Here is a 23,425-nt window from a genome sequence, read left to right as displayed (position 1 = left end):
AAAAAAATTAAAAACCTTCATTAGCCCATTAATGCGAGTTCAAGTTCTCCAAAAATGTATTTTAAATACAGTTAATGTAATTCGACAATAAAGTATTTGGTACTTCGCTACACTCAATTCAAAATGAATCCTGTTCACAGTCGAAGTTATTGAAAGACGAAATATCGTTAACCATGACGCGAATCAGAATTTTCACATTCATCTAATATTATGCAGCAGTTTTCTAATGAACTCTTCACCGGCAATATCAGTAAATATTTCTAAAATTGCATCTATTCAAATAAGGGGAATTCCCTCTTCATTTATGACTTGCAATTGCAAATCAGTTTCAATTTTAGCTTTTTTGTTTTTACTTCACCTAGGCAAGTTAGGCAAAATTGATGGGGATTCAATATCAATAATTTCAACAACTGAAAGCTTTGATGAAGTTTCGCATTTCTCGTTCACTCAAAAGTGTAAAAATTTTGTCAATGCTCGTTCTTGGGATACAAGGCAACTTCTTGGATAACATGGCGAAGCATTCATGACACTGGTCCGTCAGCATGCTCCTCACCGCAGCTAATCTCACTCTAAAGCCAATTCGTTCCGCGTAGTTCGGGAAAACCTGCGCAGCGTTTCCACGAAGCAACGGATCGTTTGTAACATCATCATTCTCGAGGTACACTGCCACCTTGCTCACCGGTCTCCTGACGATATTATAATAAGAGATTGTAGTTCTCTCTATTTTCATTCCCTTCATCTGTTGCAGTTCCGCGATGCATTCTGCCTCCAGTCTGGCGCAATACTCGATGTCATCTCGGTCGACATTCAAATCCTTCCATTTAATCGCTATGTCCCGTAAGACGACAGAAGACATGATCAGCTTCACCAGGTCGTCGTCTCCCCGCTTCAGAGCGAATTCCAAGGGACTCTTCCCCTGATTGTCCATTAGGTGAGGATGAGCGTTCAGAAACAACAACTTTCTCACAATTCCTGCCTGTCCATTCTTCGCGGCATAGTGCAAGGCAGTGCGTCCTCCTTTGTCCTGCAGGTCGTGGGCATCATCATTCTCGCATATGATGTCAGCCGTGCTCTGCCTCCTGCATTTCAGAGCCAGCTGGAGGGGCGTACGGCCCAGACGATTCTGAATGCGGGTACAGGCGCCAGCCGCCAGCAGCATCTCGACGATCTTGGTATGACCCCCTCTGGCAGCCATGTGCAAAGCGGTATCTCCGTCATTGTCTTGCACATCGACGAGCTTAACGTCTGGGAGTGATTCTGCAACTTTCTCTATCAAAGAATCCAAAGCAGTGGCTCTGGTCGATAGCAGCTTTTGCACAATTCCTTCACATCCCCTTTCCGTGGCATAATATAAAGCAGTCCTCCCTTTCCTGTCCTGCAGTCTGTTAGTTTCGTCATTGCCACAGATGACTTCGGCCGCAGCCCACCTGCCCCAGATCACGGCCAAGTGGAGGGGCGTTCGGCCGAATCGATCCTGAACGTGGGTGCAGGCGCCCTCGGCAAGCAGCATTCTGCCAATGTCAGCGTAGCCCCACCTTGCAGCCACGTGAAGAGCTGTCTGTCCAAACTTGTCCTGGACACCAACCAGATCCCTCTCGTTTGTGGAGATAGTGAGAACAGCAGCCGCATCTTTACATTTGACAGCATGGTGCAGTTTTGTTTGTCCAGAAACATCAATTTCAACTATTTTCCTAAAATAAAAAATAAATAAATAAATAAGGAGGAAGGATTACTGTTAGGAAATGACTGGAACTGATTTTTTTTTTTTTTTCATTTTAAATTATAAAATTTGTTAAACAGGTTGACTGCCAAACTAAGAAAACGCTACATATGAGTTTGCAGGGTGATTGCATTTTTTGAATTGAATCTCAAAAGTGAAATTTCTGCCAAGCTAGGAAAACGCTACATATGAGTTTGCAGGGTGTCTACTGAATCTCAAAAGTGCAATTTCGTGACTTTTTCATGGCCTTTCAAAAAAAAAACAAAATTTGTTGTATTAAAAAAAATTGCAATGAAAGTATCTATTGCATAGATTTACAAGGATAATTGGCTTCTGTTACATGCACATTCATGAGAAAGTTAAACAAATAGATACTCACAAAAATTACGTTTTTTTAAAAAAAAATATGACGATAGGTGGAAAATTATCGCGACCAATGCTTGATTTTCGGGATTTCAGCGGCTGATTTTAAATTCGTGATTTTTTTGAGACTTTTGTGACCGGTCAGGGTTCATACACTTGTGGTTAAAAAAAAATCCCTAACTTTTCCAGGTTCTTTTTTAGAAAATACCAGGTTACTCCTTTCATTCAAAAGTAAGTTTAAATTACAATATTTTCAAAATAATTAAAATTGCTTAAAGTAGCAATACGAAAGAACTGCAACTTTTCCCCTTAAATTTATGTATATATAAAAAAACCATTGATTTTTTTTTCTTTTCTCTCAAAATATATTATTATTCTTTTTTTAAAATGTTTTGTTCAAAAATTGTTTTCATTTGTTTATACTACTTGTTGAAAACAAAGAACTTTCAACTTACATTAACGTTTCTTTGATGCCACGTGTCATGTGTAATATTAGAGTCTTGCTGTAATTGGGCAGCAATCTTTTAGCATCCGCTTTTGGTTTACAGTTCCTTTTATTTCCTTATTAGTAAATAACACAAAACATATTGAGCAAAATACAAAGCTATTTTTTAGTTTTAATATGATTAACTTGTTGCATCGATCGGCGTAACATATTATGCATAATAACAAAGATCAGTATCCGCCGATCATAGGCCCATGCTAATAATCATTAGTTTTTTTTTCTTTCGCACATTAATGGCTGCTTACATTAAAATTATTCTTTTCTAGAAAATAATTAATTTTTAAAAATTCATAATTTATTGTACATTTTAGAAAACTTTCAATAGTTAATTTGAGATAAACATCCAATTCTGTTTTTGGTACGTCTACTTCCATTTTGCATATGACCAAATACGGGGACTAAACGAAAAATTTAAGATAAATAAGTAAAATTTCTGTATTTGTGTAGCATAAAAGTAGTTATAAATAATTAATAATCCTAAAAAAAACTACAACTAAGACAAAATAGACAGTTTTTAGCACATAAGCGTCTAAATCCATTAGAATAAAAAAATGCTTGAATTTTTCCAGAAAATAATTACGAATTATTCCCAAAAAAGGGGGAGGGCACATTTTGCATTAGTTTCAATTGTTTGCATTACAATAAACAACCAATGCCATTTTCGGAAACCTATAGGCACTTAAAAAGCATTGTGTACTTTCCATCTTGGGAATGACCAAATATGGCGGCTGCGCCAAAAATTAAGTAATAATTTTTTGAATTTGTAGCATTAAAACAATTTTAAATTATATATCTTCATAAAACTCTATTTCAGTTGGAAAGTTTTTAGCACATTTGTGTTCAAGGCAATGAAGTTAAGATTTTAAGTTTTAAGAACAAAATTTTTCATTTCTCAAGAAAATTACGTATTTAAAAATTAAAAAACAAAAACAATTTGCAGCACATTCTGCGTTAATTTCATTTGTTTGCAGTGAAAGAAAACATCCAATTCTGCTTCGTTTTTGGAAACTTAGGCTTTTCAGCATCGTGTCTACAGTGAAGCCTGTGTAAGTTGGCCACTCGCGGTGCACTACTTTAGTGGTCAACTTAAACAGGTGGTCAACTTACAGAGGCTGATTTATATGACAAGGGCTAATTCCGTGCCTGAAAAAAGTGGTCAATTTAGACAGGTGGTCAACTTACAGAGGCTGATTTATATGACAAGGGCTGATTCCGTGCCTGAAAAAAGTGGTCAATTTAGACAAGTGGTCAACTTACAGAGGCTGATTTATATGACAAGGGCTAATTCCGTGCCTGAAAAAAGTGGTCAATTTAGACAGGTGGTCAACTTACAAGGGTAGTCAACTTCACAGGTTTTACCTTGTGAATGACCAAAACTGGCGACTACGTTTCATACATTGCCGAAAAAAGTTTCCGATCCAAAAAGATTTCTCCGATCGATCCTCCCATCCTCAGGATTGTGTTTCTGAAGTAGTAAATTGTCTTTTTCCCTGTTGAGTTTGTGCATAATTCAAGTTCACCTGAGGATTTTTTTTCTTGGGAATTATCGAGGGGCAAAAATGGCAACTGCGGAAGTTTTTTTCGCGTCGCCACTTTCATATCGCCAGTGTCATTTTACCTCGAAATTTCAAAATTTTTTCAGAAAACATTGACAAAAACGAAGATTACAAGGTGGCGACAGGAAATGGAAAAAAAAGTTCCCTGACTTTTCCCCGATTAAGTTCACTAAATTTCCCTGATTTACGTTACCAATGATAATAGTTTCCTTTCTTTGCCCTACCTGAAAAGCATTGCATCTCTACCAGGGCTGCCAGACGTCCCGTATTTTGAAAAAGTGTCCCGCGTCCCGGGGAACTTCCATACGGGACAGCTTAAGTCCCATATTCTAGCTAATAACAATATTTAACAAAACGAGACGTTATTTTAAGGGGGGAAAAAAAGTAAAACAAAAAATGTGAAATAAAGAGCAGTAAGAAAATCATGTGGCAGCAAACAGAAAAATTATTTTGTTTTAATTTGGTTTTTGTTTTGGTGGCAGACCATGAGGAGCCGAATGATTGCTTCCTGTTTGCTCATTGACTAGTGTTGGAAATATATCGTCAATCGCAATGAAAAGAATTTTTATACTTTAATCGGCGACATTTTGTAAGATTTAATACTTCATTACGAATACGATTGAATATTTCAGATTTATCACGAAGAGACGTTCTACGTTGGAAAGCATCCCTTAAAAATACACCATATCCAGTAATTGCCCTCAACCTCAAAAATATCAACCCCCCTCCCCCTGTTCCGTATTTACTGTTCTTAAATCTGGCAACCCTGATCTCTACATAGTATAAAATGAAGTCCCCAAAACGCGTCTGTGTGTTTGAACTCACAAAACTCGAGAACTACCCGGCCCATTGCGATGAAATTTTCACAGTTTGTTCCTTTAAGTCCTGAAAAGGTTTGCAGACCAGTTCGAATAAAATTCGATGAATAGTTTCTTTTTTATTCCCATTTACGTCCAATTTTCACATAAATTCTCAAATATGGAGGTGAAAAATTACTTGCACATATTAATATTACATATCGTTAGAAAGGGTAGAATTTTCCGCGTTCTGCGCAATTTGTTTCAATGCTCTAACTTTATTACGGCGGGAGTTATTTGCGTTTTTAGCTCGAATTTTTTTAGGCTGCTGAAATTTAGGCACTACTTTCTTCATTAAATAAATCAATAAAAAGTGAAGGAATTGTCCCACAGCTTTCTTTTTGACGCCATTGGAAAAAGCGACCTTTTTTACTCCAGATCTAACTCGACCTGTGGTCGAAAAAATAAGCTTTTATCTCGAAAGCAAAAAAAGTTAGAAGCCTTTTTAAATCTAGTTTAAGAAATTTCGATTCCATTCAAATTGTGAACCATTTTCTTTCGCATTTTAATTCCTTAAACTTATTTTATTTTGTGTCCCCATGGTTACGCATTTTAAATCCATCTTTTTGGATTTAATTTCTTAAAAGTATTTTAATATCTGTCGTCACTGTTTGGAAGGGAAATCATGATGCTTTTTTTTTATTTACTTTTTACGCCTGATTGTTGAATATACATCACTTGACACAATCTTTATTTTCAAGGTGCACAGGGCAAAGCCGGGCAACGCAGCTAGTATTAAATAAAATGCAGTGTTAAAAACGGTTTAAGCTGTTAATTAAAAATATATTTTGAAAAAATGCTCCTTTTTTGGTAAAAATAGTATATTAAACTATTGACAGAGAAATATTGTAGGAAATCTAAAACAAATACTTTACTTCCAGGAACCAGTTAACATTAGAATTCTAAGAAATTATTAAAACCTCTCTTAAAGAAATATCTAATCATGATAAAACTAAAAAATGTCAATGGAAATAATCTTGAACTGAATTTTCAAGCAGTATAATAGTTGCTGAAGAATAACAAGTGATAGTTAAAGTATAGAAGTAATGTAGTTTTACTTACATATATAATACTGCCGTTCGCATGTAAACGGCAGTATCTGCAGAAATTAGTTTTCGAGATATTTTAAGAAATGTCTGTTGCATTCAATACAAACAACAGGAAAACGTTGGAATTAAGACTTTTTTTTTCGTCTCTTTTTCAGCGGAAAACAAATAAGCGAGTATGTGCAATAAAGATAATGTACAATAGATGACAAAAATGAAAAAAAAAAAAAAAAAAGTGCAGTTACTGCCCTTTACCTACACACGGCAGAATAGACATATTTATGTAAAACAAAGTGAAATATTTCAACAACCAGTCATATTGAGCAATACTCTAATCAAGAACTTAGGTTTAATGAAAGAATACAGCATTTTAACTATTAAAAATAATAAAAATATTTGCATATGTACACAACTCAATTTCAATTGTCATTAGTTGCCGAAAAAAAATCTTAGATTACTTTAGTAACAAACAACATTGAAATGCAAAAACAATTGTTAATTTCAATATGTATATATAGATATATATATATGGTTTTAAAATAAGAGTTTTAAAGTCTGAAAAAAAAACCCTTCGTGTAATCTGAAGTGACAGCAAATAATACCATGGCAAAAAAAAAAAAAGATTTTCAGTCAAAAATCAATTTTAACAATAAAGTTAAAAACGCCAAGTGATAACTTTAAAAAATTTTCAGCATTAATTTAAAAAACAAAGATTTTTTCTTGAAATCGTGATAACCGTATGTTAAATATTTCAAAAGAATGAGTAAAGGCAAGGGAGCAAAGTCATTAATGACCGCTTCCTCTTTGCCTGCAGGGTTGTTTATTTTACCGAGCGTGGAATGCGTGGAAAGAAAATTCAAGCTAGGTGAAATAAACAACTTTACAGGCACAGAAGCAATCTTTGGAAGCTCATCCTAAGATTGAATACTTTGACCTTGAGGAAAAAAGATGCACAAATATGCGGTATAGTATAATCACACCTCATTCATTTTCTTTACTTATAATAAAGCAGAAAGTCTCTCTGTCCGGAGGATGTCTGTGACGCGCATAGCGCCTAAACCGTTCGGCCGATTTTCATGAAATTTGGCACAAAGTTAGTATGTAGCATGGGGGTGTGCACCTCAAAGCGATTTTTCGAAAATTCGATGTGGTTCTTTTTTTATTCCAATTTTAAGAAAAAAAAACTATCATAAATTACGAAATTATCATAACGTGGAACCGTAACATGGGCACAAGCCAATGGGTGAGATACGAAATTATCATAACGTGGAACTGTAACGTCGGTACAAGCCAATTGGCGAGAAAATTCACCATACATTATTTGTAAATATACAAGCGAACCAAAAGACCTTTTGATTTTTCTATTACGGGCAAAGCCGTGCGGGTGCCACTAGTACTTTATAAAACAAATAATTGGCGGAAATTCGTAGGGAATCAAAGTACTTCATTTTGGAAGGAAAAATAATTTTTCCCTTGCAAAATTGCTTGAAGAAAAAAAATTTTTTTTTTCTTCATTTGATCATTTTTCCCTGAATTTTTGTTATTTTTTCAAAATTCCCTGATATTTCCAGGAGTGATCAAGTTCCCTGACTTTTTCCTGATCTCCCTGATTTCCTTGATCTGTTCCCACCCTGGATTAGATGGCACGGTACGAAATTACTTGGGGAAAAAATTTTTTTTGGCCAAAATTTGGAAATTCCCTGACATATTTAACTATGTCACTTGCCCTGACCATTCCCGGGTTTTCCCAGAGCGTACCAACCCTGCCGGTAGACACCTTGGCTCCGCAGAGACCAGTGTACCTGTGAGTCAGTTTTGATTCAACGGTACCTTCCTGGAAGATAAACATCCCATAGACTAATAATAAGAGTAGACCGAGCTATGGCAACCCTTTGGCTGCTCATAAACCAAACCATGTGACTGGTGGCTATCCTAGCAACAGCGGGCGTTGATCGTCTGAGAAATAAAACAAACAGAATTGATGGAACACGGAAGAATGATCTTTTATGGAGTCCGATTTGTAAATTTGTTATTCTAAGTTGTAAATATTTTGTTAATATAGTGAGTTTTTCACGTAGATCGTATTGTGCATTTTCTTTAGTCAATTTCAATAACTCTGTTAGCAATTGAAGATGGAAGCGCCCAAAAAGAATCAGCAAACGATAAGACTTTTACCTACAATTTCAATTTAAGATACCGATTAGTACATTTTTGCGTTAAAGCAAAACGTTTACGCCATTACGTTCACGCTAACGCTGATGTAGCAATTCCAAATGAAATAAAAGTTACTGAAAACTGTGATCAAAAACTAATGCCAAAATAATGCATAATTAAAAGAAACACAGTTCAATCTCTGCACCTGGAAAAAAAATTATAATGAAAATACATTACGTCTTAAAATACATGTCGAGTGCCAAACTAGAGATAATGTTGCCATCTAGCAACCATGCTGCCAAAGTGTTCGCCAAGCCTTCCACCAGTCACATGATGTATCCATGAACCAATTTTTTCATCAGCACTTCTGGGAAAGCTCGGTCTACTCTTATTATTAGTCTATGAAACATCCCTATTAATACATGAAATACACCACCAGCTCAGTCAATTCCAGCCGAGGACTGCAGTTTCGTGCTTATTAGCACTCATCAGCCCTGCATAGGAGTGACTGAACTGAAGGTGGAAAACCTCTTAAGGAAGCCTAGTCACTCCTATGCCCGGCTGATGAGTGCTAATAAGAACGAAACTGCAGTCCTCGGCTGGAATTGACTGAGCTGGCGGTGTAGTTTATGCATTTCTGCCTTAGCCCTGGCTATAGGGCGGTAACTTACTGAATATACCATGCCTTGCCTTCAATATTCGAGTCGAACCGAACCATTGCTTCGGTCACTCGTCTGGTCAGTGCTAATTCTGTATTAGCTACCAGTTTGTTTGGCTCTCTAGGCTTCCTTAAGAGGTTTTCCACCTTCAGCTCAGTCACTCATTCCGGGCTGATGAGTGCTAATAAGCACGAAACTGCAGTCCTCGGCTGGAATTGACTGAGCTGGCGGTGTATTTTATGCATTTCTGCCTTAGCCCTGGCTATAGGGCGGTAACTTACTGAATATACCATGCCTTGCCTTCAATATTCGAGTCGAACCGAACCATTGCTTCGGTCACTCGTCTGGTCAGTGCTAATTCTGTATTAGCTACCAGTTTGTTTGGCACTCTAGGCTTCCTTAAGAGGTTTTCCACCTTCAGCTCAGTCACTCCTGCCGGGCTGATGAGTGCTAATAAGAACGAAACTGCAGTCCTCGGCTGGAATTGACTGAGCTGGCAGTGTATTTTATGCATTTCTGCCTTAGCCCTGGCTATAGGGCGGTAACTTACTGAATATACCATGCCTTGCCTTCAATATTCGAGTCGAACCGAACCATTGCTTCGGTCACTCGTCTGGTCAGTGCTAATTCTGTATTAGCTACCAGTTTGTTTGGCTCTCTAGGCTTCCTTAAGAGGTTTTCCACCTTCAGCTCAGTCACTCCTGCCGGGCTGATGAGTGCTAATAAGAACGAAACTGCAGTCCTCGGCTGGAATTGACTGAGCTGGCAGTGTATTTTATGCATTTCTGCCTTAGCCCTGGCTATAGGGCGGTAACTTACTGAATATACCATGCCTTGCCTTCAATATTCGAGTCGAACCGAACCATTGCTTCGGTCACTCGTCTGGTCAGTGCTAATTCTGTATTAGCTACCAGTTTGTTTGGCACTCTAGGCTTCCTTAAGAGGTTTTCCACCTTCAGCTCAGTCACTCCTGCCGGGCTGATGAGTGCTAATAAGAACGAAACTGCAGTCCTCGGCTGGAATTGACTGAGCTGGCAGTGTATTTTATGCATTTCTGCCTCAGCCCTGGCTATAGGGCGGTAACTTACTGAATATACCATGCCTTGCCTTCAATATTCGAGTCGAACCGAACCATTGCTTCGGTCACTCGTCTGGTCAGTGCTAATTCTGTATTAGCTACCAGTTTGTTTGGCACTCTAGGCTTCCTTAAGAGGTTTTCCACCTTCAGCTCAGTCACTCCTATGCCGGGCTGATGAGTGCTAATAAGCACGAAACTGCAGTCCTCGGCTGGAATTGACTGAGCTGGCGGTGTATTTCATGCATTTCTGCCTTAGCCCTGGCCATAAAGCAGTAACTTACTGAATATCTCTATTAATGTCTGCGTAACAATAGCAACAATACAGTGTGCAAGTGCATCAACAGCGAGCGAAGTAGGGGCCCATCCTTCCAGATAACATCAGATTTCGTAGTTTGGCAGTCAACATGTACAAGAAAATTTGATACCGCTTAATCCTTGCCCTATGCACACAGTTTAGTTTTGCGAAACATAATAGATGAAACCATTTTTCACTTTAAACTGATGAAACATGAAAGAAACAATGATCAATGCTACCCAAATTAAATCATATTTCTAACTTAATATTTTTCTCATCTTGTTCCGCAATAGTTAATAGCTTGCATGAGCACGGTATGCACCCCCCTCCCTCCCCCTCCATAAAAAAAGCATTTTTAAAATAATAATAAAAAGTAAGCACTTATCCCTTTCCGGCGCGGTGGTCACAAAAAGGGACACCAATTTTAAAAATTTCTTTAGAAAAAAGTTTTTTCTTTAAAACTCCAAAAATCGCTGCATCAGTTGCTTTTATTTCTCTTTAATGCACACAGATGGCAGCACTATTAAATATGACTCTTTTTGTTGGCTTAATTTCTTGTTTAAAATACCTCGATTTTCAAGCTCAAATACAATATTTTTTTCAAGATTTTAAAATTTACACCATTAACTAAATTAGTCAACCATTTTCCCTCAGGAATCCTGAGCTAACCAATCATAATTTTGCAAAAGATTCGAGTTCATTTTTGAATGCATAAACAAAGTTTCTTTCCAGGTGTCCCCAAATGTGGACACCGCCCGTCTAGGGCATTGATCTCACTGTTGTGGGTGAAAGATGTAATTTGATACATTTCAGAAAAGGGGGACCAAAAGAATCGTTTACAATGGGCTTTTGTTTATTTATTTTGGGTTCTTGACCCAGAACAGGTGAATATGAAGGTCCATGACTGCACACATTTGAGATCTGCTTTTCCTACCAGACAATTGTATACTTTTTTATTAACAGCTTTGATGCTATTTTTTCTGTAAATGGTATTATACAGTCGTATTTTTTCATTTAATATTTTATAGCACAAAAGGAATGCACAGAAAGCAAGAACAATGCGCCAAAAATATTTTTAACATTTTAAGTTGCTTATTTAGATAATTTTATATAATCTATATGAACTTTCTTGAATTTTACTTCATCTTTATCTTGGAATTTTTATAGTAAAAATATTGAATTTTGTGTTCTAAATATTCTTAATGGCATAAATTATTGAAATAATTAGAAAAAATGCTTAAGAGCTTAAAATATTTGAAATTACTCCAATTGTCATACGAGGTAAGCATAACCACTTCAGAAAACAATTTTTGCTCTAAAAGGGCGGTGGTCACAAACGGGGACACCACACCCAGCTGGAGGGGGTGAATTGAAAAAATTTTTGACTGTAAAATCTATGTCCAGATAACCAATTTATCCCATCCAATGTGTTTTTTTATTATATTTCTAAAATTTTAATGACCCGCGCCTGTAAGGGTTAAAACTGTCCGAACGCTTTATTTTTAAATGTGCGCACTGCGCACTTATAAGTACTGTTATGCACCCTGCATTAGAGTGTAATTTTAAGTCATTGAAAACTTAAGAACGCTTGCAAACAGAAATACTTATACCACTGTTGAACACAAGTATAAGTAAATTCTCAATAAAACAATCTAAAAAAAAAACTGCATATTACGCATAATATGTGTTAAACCATAAGGAACAAACATTTATGATAATAAGAGTGATAAATATAAGTTTCAATACTATAAATTTAAGTTACACATGGAGAAACAAATAGCTTTAGAAAAATATATTTTTGTGACTAAAGCTGTTATGGGGTAAGTCACTAGTTATGGGCATAGTTAAGGGTTTTTTGTAAAAATTTTAATTGGTGTTGATCAGTAATGTTGTGGTTCTAGTTCATGGGAAAAACGTATAGTAACACTTTTTAATCACACCTTTATCAAATTTCACTCTTATAGCGGTGAAATTTTTATTAATTTTTAACTATGATTTAAATGAATTATTGACATAAACAAGAATACACTGGTTTGACCAGTTATGGTCATAATCGCTTAGTTATGGACGTACTCAAAACTAGTAATGGTCATGCTCATTAGGGTGTGTCTTATAATGCACTTTTTAAAAAAGTTTTGAATTTCTTATGGGGCACCCCTTTAATTGCTTCCTTTTGATGAAAAAATTCACACATAAAAGTTTCATAGAATTTGAACATAATTTAGGGGGTGCTACCAGTGATTAAAATTACATTCATTGTGAAAAATATGATGTAAAAATCAACTCTTGACATATTTTTAATCAACATGAAATTAGGTTGGTTGAGTTTAACATAACACAAATACCTATTTCTGATATATACTAGAAAATAATAAGCATTTCATGGTTGTCATTTTATGTATTAATGTCAAAAAAGCATTTGAAAGTTCGGTAATGCCATTCATATCACAGGTTCAGACTTTCGGTCTTTTACATTCAGCAACATTGTAATTTTTCTCTTTGTTACTTCCATGTGACACTACAAACTTTTCACTGATTGCTACTTATTATCCAGACTAAATAAATAAATTTAAAAAAATAAAAAGAGAGAGTTGACAAATTTTGCAGCAGTGGTAGCACCCTCTAAATATTATTCATTTTTTATTTTTCAGATATGAGAATTTTTTTTTCATCCAAAGGAACAAAATGAGAGGGTGCCTCATGAAAAAATAACACCTTTAAAAATAAGACGCACCCTAATGCTCATTCAATTCAATTATTTTCAAAAACAAAAAAAGCATTCAACCACATTAAAACACTTATTTTTCTTTTGTGTAAACAAATCTCAACCAATTTGAGCAACATTAAAAGTAAAAAACGGATAACTGACAAATCACTTTTGAAAGGTTTGTCTGAACAACAAGAACAAAAATAAATAAATAAAATAAATAGAACTAATCTACTGCTGCATCTTTTATTTATCGTTGGCCAAATTTAGCTTATGTTTCATCCTGCAGCTTAAAAAATAATTTTGGTAAGAATAGCCAAACAATCAATCATGGTCATATCTTATATCATTAAACGAGCAATTCTTGTGGGTATATATATATTTCTTATCTCGGAAACGGCTCTAACGATTTGGATGAAATTTTGGATTTAATTGTAGTTTTGCATTCTAAGTTCATCTACATCAGTGTTTTTTCTGTAAAAACTCGATTTTTTTTACAAAAAACAGTTTTTTTAATATAAAGTCAAATTGAGTTAAGCCTTGAAGTAAACTGTGAGTTGATGCATCAGGCAGACAATTTGCAACCATAACAATGAAAATTTGTCTCTTCTCGCTTTAAAATTTTATACTTGCTTAGGGTTGCCAGGCTTGGCTGATATTGGCCACTTGGGCTAATTTCAAACACACTTGGCTGAAAACAAATTCAAAAGCATTATGTAAGTCGATGTAAGGCTTTTTTTCTTTTTTAAGTAAAACTATTGCTTGACCATCCTATTTTATTTTATTTTATTTATTTATTTTCTTTTTACACTTCAAGTAGTTTAACATGTTTTTTAAATCACGTATCTAAATTTTATTTCGAAGAAGTGTATGTCTTGAGATTGTTTATGTTTTGTTAAGATAGTTGTTATCATTTGTTGGAATGGTTTGTGGATCATCAGTTTTGATGGATATCATGCTGTATGTAGCATTTTCTGGCGTAAAAACTAAAAGTACTTATTCAAAAAGAAAATCTCGATTGGGATAAAATTGTGAATTGCATCATAGTATGAAAGGAAGTATTCGGTTAAAAACCTATTTCACCATAGCAAAAGTAAAGTCAAAATATTTTAATTACTGACAAGAAAATTGTATAGTGGAAACAAACGTAACAGATAGTTTAAAGCAAAATGTTGATTTAATTACATTCAGAATCTTCTTTGTTTGGTACTTTAGTGTTATAAGGTCGAGTACATAATATTTCGTTAACGTGAAGCTTTTCAAGTATATTTGGAAAAGTATTGAACCTTAAAAAAACACAATTTAACAAAAAAATAATTCTTTTAAAGCAGGGTTGGCAAAAACCCGGTTTTTTTTAAAAAAGCCCATGGACCCAGGGTTTTTTTGGGTTTTTTTAAATAAAACCCAAAAAAACCCAACTAAAGCTGGGTTTTTTAAAAGAAATGTGGTTTTTTTAGTCTTTTTTTAGGGGAAAGGTGGGGTACTCGTAGCATATTGTAGCATAAGTATATGGACAAAGCACAAAAATTGTCTTGATAAAAAAAGCTGGAAAATTCAGCGTTTTCTGAAGAAAGGTATAAAAGACGACGAAACCCAAGAATGGTGAAGTTTCAGATTTTTTTAGTTTCCATGATTACCAACAGTTAAGGCAAAGTTACTTCTTGAGTGATAAAATCTATTGTTTATTTGTTTTTAATTTCAACATTTTTTTTTTTTTGTATTTTACTTTATTGTATTTCATTTTGTTAAGCAAAACTACTGTAAAACCTCAAGTAGTTTAAATCCCTTTTTATTGAATTCCAGCTTAATCAAGACATTTCTTTGAATTTTATGTTGCCTGTTTTTCTATTTCTGTGTACAGAGTAAGAAATATTAAACTTTTTCGTAAGATAATGAAAATACTGTACATCCTATTCCCTTTTCTGTCCGACCATTTGTAAAACCTGTTAATTTCTAAAAAATATACCTCGTTTATTCGAGTTTTGTGACGTGTTGGTTTGCAGAAAATAATTCACATGAGAGCCTTTTAGCTGAAGTAGTATCTTTTGTACAATCTGCAAATATTGAGAAAATCTGACGTGACAGGACTTAGTCAAGATAATTTGAGTTCCTTATTGACCAGTTGAAGGAAAAAAGTTAAATATATTTATTAAAAATCCTTGAAGCATTTTTTAATGCCCTTAAGTTAAGAAATACTATTAAAGTTCAAAATTCATTTTTTATGTCCATTGCCTATTGTGAAGAAGAAATAAAAAAGTTTAAATTGTAGAAGTATTTAAATTAATTATTTTTTTAAAAAAAGTTCTCAGAAAATTTTAAAAATCCAAAAGTGGGCTAAATAATGGGTTTTTTTTAATGGGTTTTTTCAAAAAAAACCATTGGGTCCAACCCAATTGGGTCCAATCCGGCCAACCCTGTTTTAAAGCTGAGCGGGGCTCGGTCGTCCAGGTACTGTCCCCTTAACTGAAACTTTCAAAAATGCTTAAGTTAAACTAAGCACTTTTAACATTCCGTTGAACATAAACCAAACTCAAGCACCATACCAGCTCTGGAAAACCGATTTAGCAAGATATAAATGAAATTAAATTGTGTCTTTTGATGAAGCTTAAGTTCACCTAATGAACTGAAACAACCAGAAAACAGCTGTGGTTATTAAGAACTATAAAATCATATTTTCCTCAATCGCAAGATAGTTTAAGTAAAGGGTTTGTGAATGACAAAAGGTTGTTATGAGAAAGTGAAACTCCAACAAAATGTTGATATTGGGTTTATCAATAGATCTATTTCAAACAAATCTAAAGAAGTTCTTCTGCCCTTATAAAGAAGTTTGGTAAGACCCCATTTGGAGTATGCTGTTCAGTTTTGGTCTCCTTATCTTAAGAAAGACATTAATGTATTGGAAAGGGTTCAAAGGTGGGCTACAAGGCTAATAAATAGACTTTCTCACTTGGACTATGATTCTAGGCTTAGAAGGCTAAAAATGTACAGTCTTGAGCAAAGAAGAGACCGAGGGGACATGATTCAGTTGTTTAAATTTATTAAAATGAAAGAAGTTACGGGGCTGAAGTTTAGCACTGAAAACAGGACAAGGGGTCATTGCTTTAAGCTATTTAAATCTCAGGCAAACATGGGTATTAGGGAAAATTATTATTTTAGCAGGGTAGTGGAACCTTGGAACAGCTTACCGGAAGAGGTGGTAATGAGCAAGGGAGTAGATAGTTTTAAGAGGGCCATTGATCTTCACTAGAGATTGTAAATGGACTAGGACCAGTCTAACTGGGCCCAGAGCCTGTTGCTGGTCGTCACTTTTGTATTTGTATTTAATTCAATGTCCATATCTTTATCCCAATCAGTATACTAAAGAAATGAAGACAACGTTAAAAGTGACACTTTGAACATTACCACTACATTCCACATTATTTGAAGGAAAAAATAACAATAAATGGAAAGCAATATCTCAGAGCTTTTACAAAAAGTCTATCAATCATGCAAGTCATGATGCAGACTTACAGTGCAGAAAGAAAAGCTAGTGGGTCGAACATTCAGAAAAAGGTTTAAACAATAATCTAAATTAATTCATTCAAATATTTCAAGAATAAATATTGAGTTTTTTTTTATATTGTTACTTAAGATTTATAGCTAGAAATCTAACCTTGGTGGTTCCTCCTGCGAAATTCCACAGCACCTCTTGCGAAATGCACATGCTCCTTGATTAGCAGTTTCCTACAATGCAAGATTAATTTTAGGGGCATAGTTCAATATTAATTCAAGCAGACATAGAAAAAATTTGGTTCAGTCTCAATTGTATAGAAATTTATTGATGTAAAATTTAGAATTTAAGTACATCAGTTTTTAATTTAATTACTCTTTTGAAGAATACATTCTCGAACTCAGATGCAGGCTATTAAAGATGTTCTTCTTCGTCATTGAATTTTATTTATTATAAAGATTAATACAATTAAATCTTTCAAATACATTAAAACTCCAGGGATGCTTCAATGCAACGGAAAATGTTGGGAACCTTACAACTTCCTGAAAAGGACAACTATTTTTTCAATTTCAACAATAATTCCTTCTTTTTGCTTCTAACTTTTAATATCATGACTCTGCATCTTATTTTGTAATGAGAACTATCTACAGTTGACTCTTGATAACTCAAAACCTCATAACCCAAATATCCTTTTACCTGAAAGTTTTTATTAGGTATCAAACTCTTGAGAAGGCTGTGGGAACTCCTCAAAGCTCAAACTTTCAATAATTCAAAAGTTTTAGCTGCCCGCTTGGGACATTGAGTTAGTTCAAGTTGGATGTATCAAGGACTAACGGTTGCTAAAATAGAGCTAATACAGGTTAAACATGAACATGCAGTACATATACTGTACAATGAAACCTCAATTTTAGGTTTTTAATTTCATACGTTCTTCCCCTTCCAACGCTTTTTCAGTCAGTGTGTGAACATTGCTATAACTAATAATGTATTTTAAAAAAGTTGGATTTTACCAATCTTTTTTTAGAAAATCAATTAATTTTTAAAACTAGGTTTGAATTATTATATGAAATGATTGTGACTGTAGAAATAAAAATAAAAAATTATGCTCTTACATTGCAAAATTTCATAGAAGGGGGAATCAGGATACTTTGGTTCATTTTTCTATTTTTAATTTTGTATCTAATCAAAAAATTAACTGAACAGTTTTATTTACAACCTTGGTTTCATTAACTATTACTTAACATCCCAGACTTTTTTGAAAATGTTCAATTTTTTAACTTATTTACATTATTTGTTTAACAGAACTTAGTGTGAAGAGAACCAACGCGCTTCAGGCATCGGGTACGTTTGTCCCCATTACCAAACTGATAGAACTTTAATGAAAAATATAATCTAATATTTGTAAATAACCAGTGTTGTTTTGTGTTTAGAATGGCAAAACAGAAAGTTTAAAGATCAATATAGCATTTCACATTATTAAATTCACCAACTTATACTTTTTATGCCAGAACCATCTACATCTTTTTTAAGTCAATACAACTTGGATCAGTGGCGAAGCCATGGGGGGGGGGATAGGGGGGTCAGAACCCCCCCTATGAGCCCCGAAACTATGTATATATATATATATGTATATATGTATATATATGTATGTATATACATATATGTATGTATATATATGTATGTATATATATGTTTATATATATATGTATATATATATATGTATGTATATATATGTATATATATATATATATATGTATGTATATATATATATATATGTATATATGTATATACACATATATATATATATATATATATATATATATATATATATATATATATATATATATATGTATATACACACATATATATATATATATATATATATATATATATATATGTATATACACACATATATATATATATATATATATATATATATATATATATATATATATGTATATACACACATATATATATATATATATATATATATATATATATATATATATATATATATATATATATATACAGTATAAGTGTATAAACTTGAGGGCATGGCTTTACTTGAAACTTCAGAAAAAATTCCCCCCCCCCCCTAGAATTTTTTCTCGCTACGCCACTGACTTGGATTATCATCAACTTCACTGCTGCAATTACCAGAAAATTGCTTCAAAAAATTTGCATGTTGTGCGTTTCTAAAAGTGGACAAATATACACCATATTTTTGGTTTCATAAAATGCTGTCATAGCATTTTTCTTTCGACAAAAAATAAAGAGACTGTGAATGATCATGAACTGAAAGAGAAATTGAATTTATTGCTCCATTCCTCATGAAAGTCGCAGACTAATGAAAATTACTCAGCACTGCCAAAACAACAATAAAATTTGTTTCTGATATAAAATTCGTTCAAAAAAAACGGCGCCAAGTTATTTTACTGCAGAGTTTGCAGGAGTATATCAGGATACTGCAGGAGGTGCTGTTTGTCGGTCATGAATTAAAAAAAGAAATAATAGTATTAAAATCATTCAGACCAGTCCAACAAGCCCCGTGTTCTAATGAGCTCTGACTACTCACCCGATATAATCTTAATACAGTAGAAGACCGTTATAACGCACACCTTGGGACCAGAGCTTTTGCGTTATACAGGTTATTGCGTTCATTTCACAAATTTTGAAACTAATGCTCAGAATATATGTTAGCACTTCAGAATGAGTTTTATCTGCAATGAGTATTAAAGCACCAATATTGCAATTAGTCATTCACAAATAAATATGTTCCACAATCAAAAGAAAGTGCATTATCCTGCACTTCTGCTAGTTTGCATAACAGCTGCATTTTCAAGAGCCATCTGGTATTTTCTGTCTACTACGAGTACTCATTTTCAATTTAAAAGCTTTGAAATAAGATGGAAAGATGAAAAACTTTCAAGATTTAATTTACCTAGCTCTTTTTATGTTTGCAAAGCAAAACAGAGAGATTTTTGAAACTTCAAAACCTATTGTTTACTTTGGAAAAGTTGTGCGCTTTATAGAGAATTGCGTTATACAGGTCGGCGTTATAATGGTCTTCTACTGTATATAAAAATCTTCTGTGCAAACATTTGTCACCATAAGGCTTTTAAACGGCTGGACCGTTTTTGATAAAATTTTTTGTGTGTAATTAAGTTGTGGCAAAATGGTTTCGAAGTGTGATGGATCGAATCGGAAACATTTTTGTTCATTAAATAATTAATTTAAACATTGGATGGTTATACCTCCCAAATGATTAATATTTATTTTAACCTGATTTTTGAGCAAGAACTGAAATAAATATTTAACCCGTTGCCAAAGGACAATAAGAAAGACAGCTCTGCTTTTTGTAATGAAATTTCTTACTGTGATATGTCAATTGAGAATAGATAAAACGTAGAGAGCGAGAGAGAGTGAAGCCTTCATTTCTTGAAAGCAACGATTTTAGGTCCCATGATATATTTTAAAGTAAAGTACTAGAAAGTTCATGCAAAACGTGTGTTCTGTCATCATATTTGAAACATGTGACTGGATTGGTGCTTTACGTTTTCCTAACCAAATGATCAGAAAGTACTGTACCTAGCAACATTTGTTTCTCGGCTGAAATCCATATGAGTTTTGGCACCAATGTCAAGAACACTTTTAGGATTGTCTAACTAATCAGTACATTATTAAAGGAAAAGATGATGGAATGTAAAGACTAAACAAATTTTATTTTCGTCCAGATAAATTGCAGGTTAGTTCTGTACACAAAAGATCAGTGCAGTGGAAGATCTTTATCTTTGGTGGAAAGAACAAATTAGGCAATATATGAAGTTAAAAAAATTTTCGCTCAAAAGATCGGACCGCTAATCGGTCTGAGTCGGCTTCGCTCACTGATCGGCTGGATTACAGTAATGTGGTGGCTTGGCGACTTTGGCTATAAACAATAGAGTTGCGTGATCATTCGTTTACATTTTAAAGCTACTGTATTTTTTGTTTGTTAGGCTAATATTTCAAATTGCAAAGAATTGTTTTTTGTTTTTACAGAGTTTTTAGTCATTTTAGTTGAAGAATGTGTTTATTTTACATCGGGAGGGGGGTGGGATGAGTGATTTTCGCTTATTCAAAGATTGTTTTTACCTTTATCATTTTTTTAAACGATATCCTTTCGATTGTTTTATTCTTTTTCATATGGGTTCTGTTGCAGCGGGATTTCCCATTTGTTCTAGATGGGTAGAGGAACAAACCATTAAGTATGGGAGAAAAAACAGTTAACAAAACAACTGCTCACTGGGCATTAGATAAATCAAGTTGTAATAAATATATGCATTCTGACACCAAGCAGCTTAAAACATTTTCTTTTTACTTATTTTTTTCAACAACACGGTTCAAACACTGGGTAGTTTATTGAAATTTTTTAACTTTTCAATTTACAAAGTTTGAACAGAACAACGTCTATCGCGTCCTCTAGTATGTTTATAAATTAGTCATTCATTCAAGTAATAAAACATAATTGTAAAACAACAGAGCTTTTAGTCTTCTTTTCCTACAAAGCCAAGAAAATGCGAGCATCCGAAAATCTTTCACTTTTTTAAAAAATATGATCAACCAGTTTTATTTTGTAGATCTTCTGAAAAATTGAGCAGAATACCCATTTCTTGATAAATCTTACATATTAATCATTAAAATGTTTTATAACAAAGATTATTTTTTGAAACATCAACTGATTTAAATCCTACCAGCACTGCATGACGCCTTAACCGAATTTAAACTTTTCACGATGAGTTTAAATGCCATACGTCAAGTTGAGCTATTTTAGAGGTCCTTTACAACCCCAATTACTGTAGAGAAATCTTTTACCTATTTAATTATCAACAAAATAACAACAATAAACTCATAAAATAACTTTCTTTTCTCTTTTTGCTATTTAAATAGTACTTACCAAATGTTGCCCGTCTGTCGCCATTACTTGCATATTCGACTTCGGCTTGTTTATACTACATTCGACGCCTAGGCACAAAAACAAAGCGAGAGACCTACATATGAGGTCTCTTCTGTTCAGTGTTTTTCCAGAAAGATTTACAGAATAATGAGCGGAAATCATGTTCAAAGACACCAGTAGGAATGAAACCCACGGTCTCCTGCCTGAAAAAGTGAGCAAACGTACACCTTATTTTGGTTACAAAAAATGCTGTCATGGCTTTTTTCTTTACGACAAAAAATAAAGAAACTGTAATGCACTTTTAGGGCTTGCGTTTGACGAAGTCTACCAGTAGCGACCGATCGGTTAATAACGTGACAGCTAATTAGTATCAACGATGCTTCCATGGCGCATGCTAGAGCTGACGTCATTATTTGTCATGTCATCAACCTAAGGCCCCTATATAATATACGAGCCGACGCATCAGCTTAAGATCATCCTTTTTGGATCGGAGCGCGTGTTTGAGTGGTTGTCTTTTCTGGCGAGTTTTCGCGTTGGAGATTGTTCACTGTAAGCAATTATTAGCCGCAAGTGAATTGTTTATAAATGAAATATTATTTACTGCAAATTTGGCGAAATCCGAAACTTTGCTGTGGTAACCCAAGCAGTGCAACAATGAAAAATCCGATCCAAAATGGCTAAAGTTAAGTTGATGCGTCGGCCTGTCTATATAGCGGCTCTACATCAACCTAGAGCCGCTATGTAGATAGGCCGGCGCATCAGCTTAAGTTTAGCCATTTTGGATCGGATTTTTCATTGTTGCACTGCTTGGGTTACCACAGCAAAGTTTCGGATTTAATTTCAATAATATTTAATTTAATAAACTATTCACGTGCCGTTTAATTGCTCACAGTGAACTATCACCAGAAGCAATAACTCGCCGGAAAAGACAACCACTCAAACAGGCGCTCCGATCCAAAATGGCTAATCTTAAGCTGATGCGTCGGCTCGTATATATATATAGGGGCCTTAGGTGAAGGTAAAGCCATCATATACGAGTCGGTGCATCAGCTTAAGATTAGCCATTTTAGATCGGAGCGCGTGTTTGAGTAGTTGTCTTTTCTGGCGAGTTATGAGGTTTGGTGAGTGTTCACTGTGAACAATTATTAGCAGCTCACGTGAATTTTTTATTAAACAAAATATTATTTTCTGGAAATTTGCCGAAATCCGAAACTTTGCTGTGGTACCTTAGCAGTGCAACAATGAAAAATCCGATCCAAAATGGCCATTTCATTTTTCCAACTTTATTATTTTCATACCTCATATACTATAAAATTGTTTTTTACTCAAAACTTTTTAAAATTTTCCTAAAGCGAGCAAGTTTGGGGGACTTTCTCAGCGTATGTTAAACCTCCTGGAAGGTACCCCCCCATTTTGAATTTTTGTGCATGCCTATATCTTTAAGTGGGGGTTTCAACCTTGCATAAGAAGCAAAAACTACCCTATGTTCATCAAAGGTGCTTTGTGCAAAATATGAAAAAGATCCGACATAAACTGGATTTATACTAGAGAAAACCCTCTATGGGGGAGAGGGGGGTCACCCCTTTAGAGAGCAAAAGCTCCCCAATGTGAATTTGTGAGCATCAAAGGCTCTCTGGGCCAAATTTGACAAAGGTCCGACACATGCATTTGTACTATGGGGTAGAGCGGGCACCCCCACCGTCCTAAGTGAATTCCTGAGCATCTTAGACTTTCTGCGCCAAATTTGACAAAGATCTGACATATACTTAATTTACACTAGAAGAAACCTTCTATGGGGGAGGGGGTCACCCCCATAAGAGGCAAAAACTATTCAATGTGAATTCTTAAGCATCATAGGCTCTCTGTGCCAAATTTGGCAAAGCTCCGACACATACGGGGAATTTGCACAGGAGCATATACGGTGAATTTGTAAGCCCGCTGTGGAGGGGGTGGATCACCCCCATAAGGGACGACAATTCTTCGAGATGAATTCTTGAGCATCAAAGGCTCTCTCTGCCAAATTTGACAAAGATCCGACATAAACTACGGATTTGTACAAGAG

At 34.6% G+C, this 23,425-nt stretch overlaps 1 protein-coding gene across 1 annotated transcript; it reads right to left on the bottom strand.

Moving 5' to 3' along the window:
• Positions 1-403: 403 nt before the first annotated feature.
• LOC129234088 (ankyrin-3-like) lies at positions 404-21,400 on the bottom strand. The gene is made up of 3 exons (XM_054867979.1): positions 21,364-21,400; positions 16,593-16,663; positions 404-1,691 (listed from the first exon to the last, which is right to left on the bottom strand). Exons 1-3 carry the CDS (start codon positions 21,394-21,396, stop codon positions 404-406), a joined length of 1,392 nt encoding a protein of 463 aa, XP_054723954.1. The 5' UTR covers positions 21,397-21,400.
• Between the last annotated feature and the right edge of the window lie 2,025 nt (positions 21,401-23,425).

Source organism: Uloborus diversus, unplaced genomic scaffold, assembly GCF_026930045.1.
Source record: "Uloborus diversus isolate 005 unplaced genomic scaffold, Udiv.v.3.1 scaffold_991, whole genome shotgun sequence".
Lineage (NCBI taxonomy): Eukaryota > Metazoa > Arthropoda > Arachnida > Araneae > Uloboridae > Uloborus > Uloborus diversus.
This window is presented reverse-complemented; position numbering and strand designations above follow the sequence as displayed.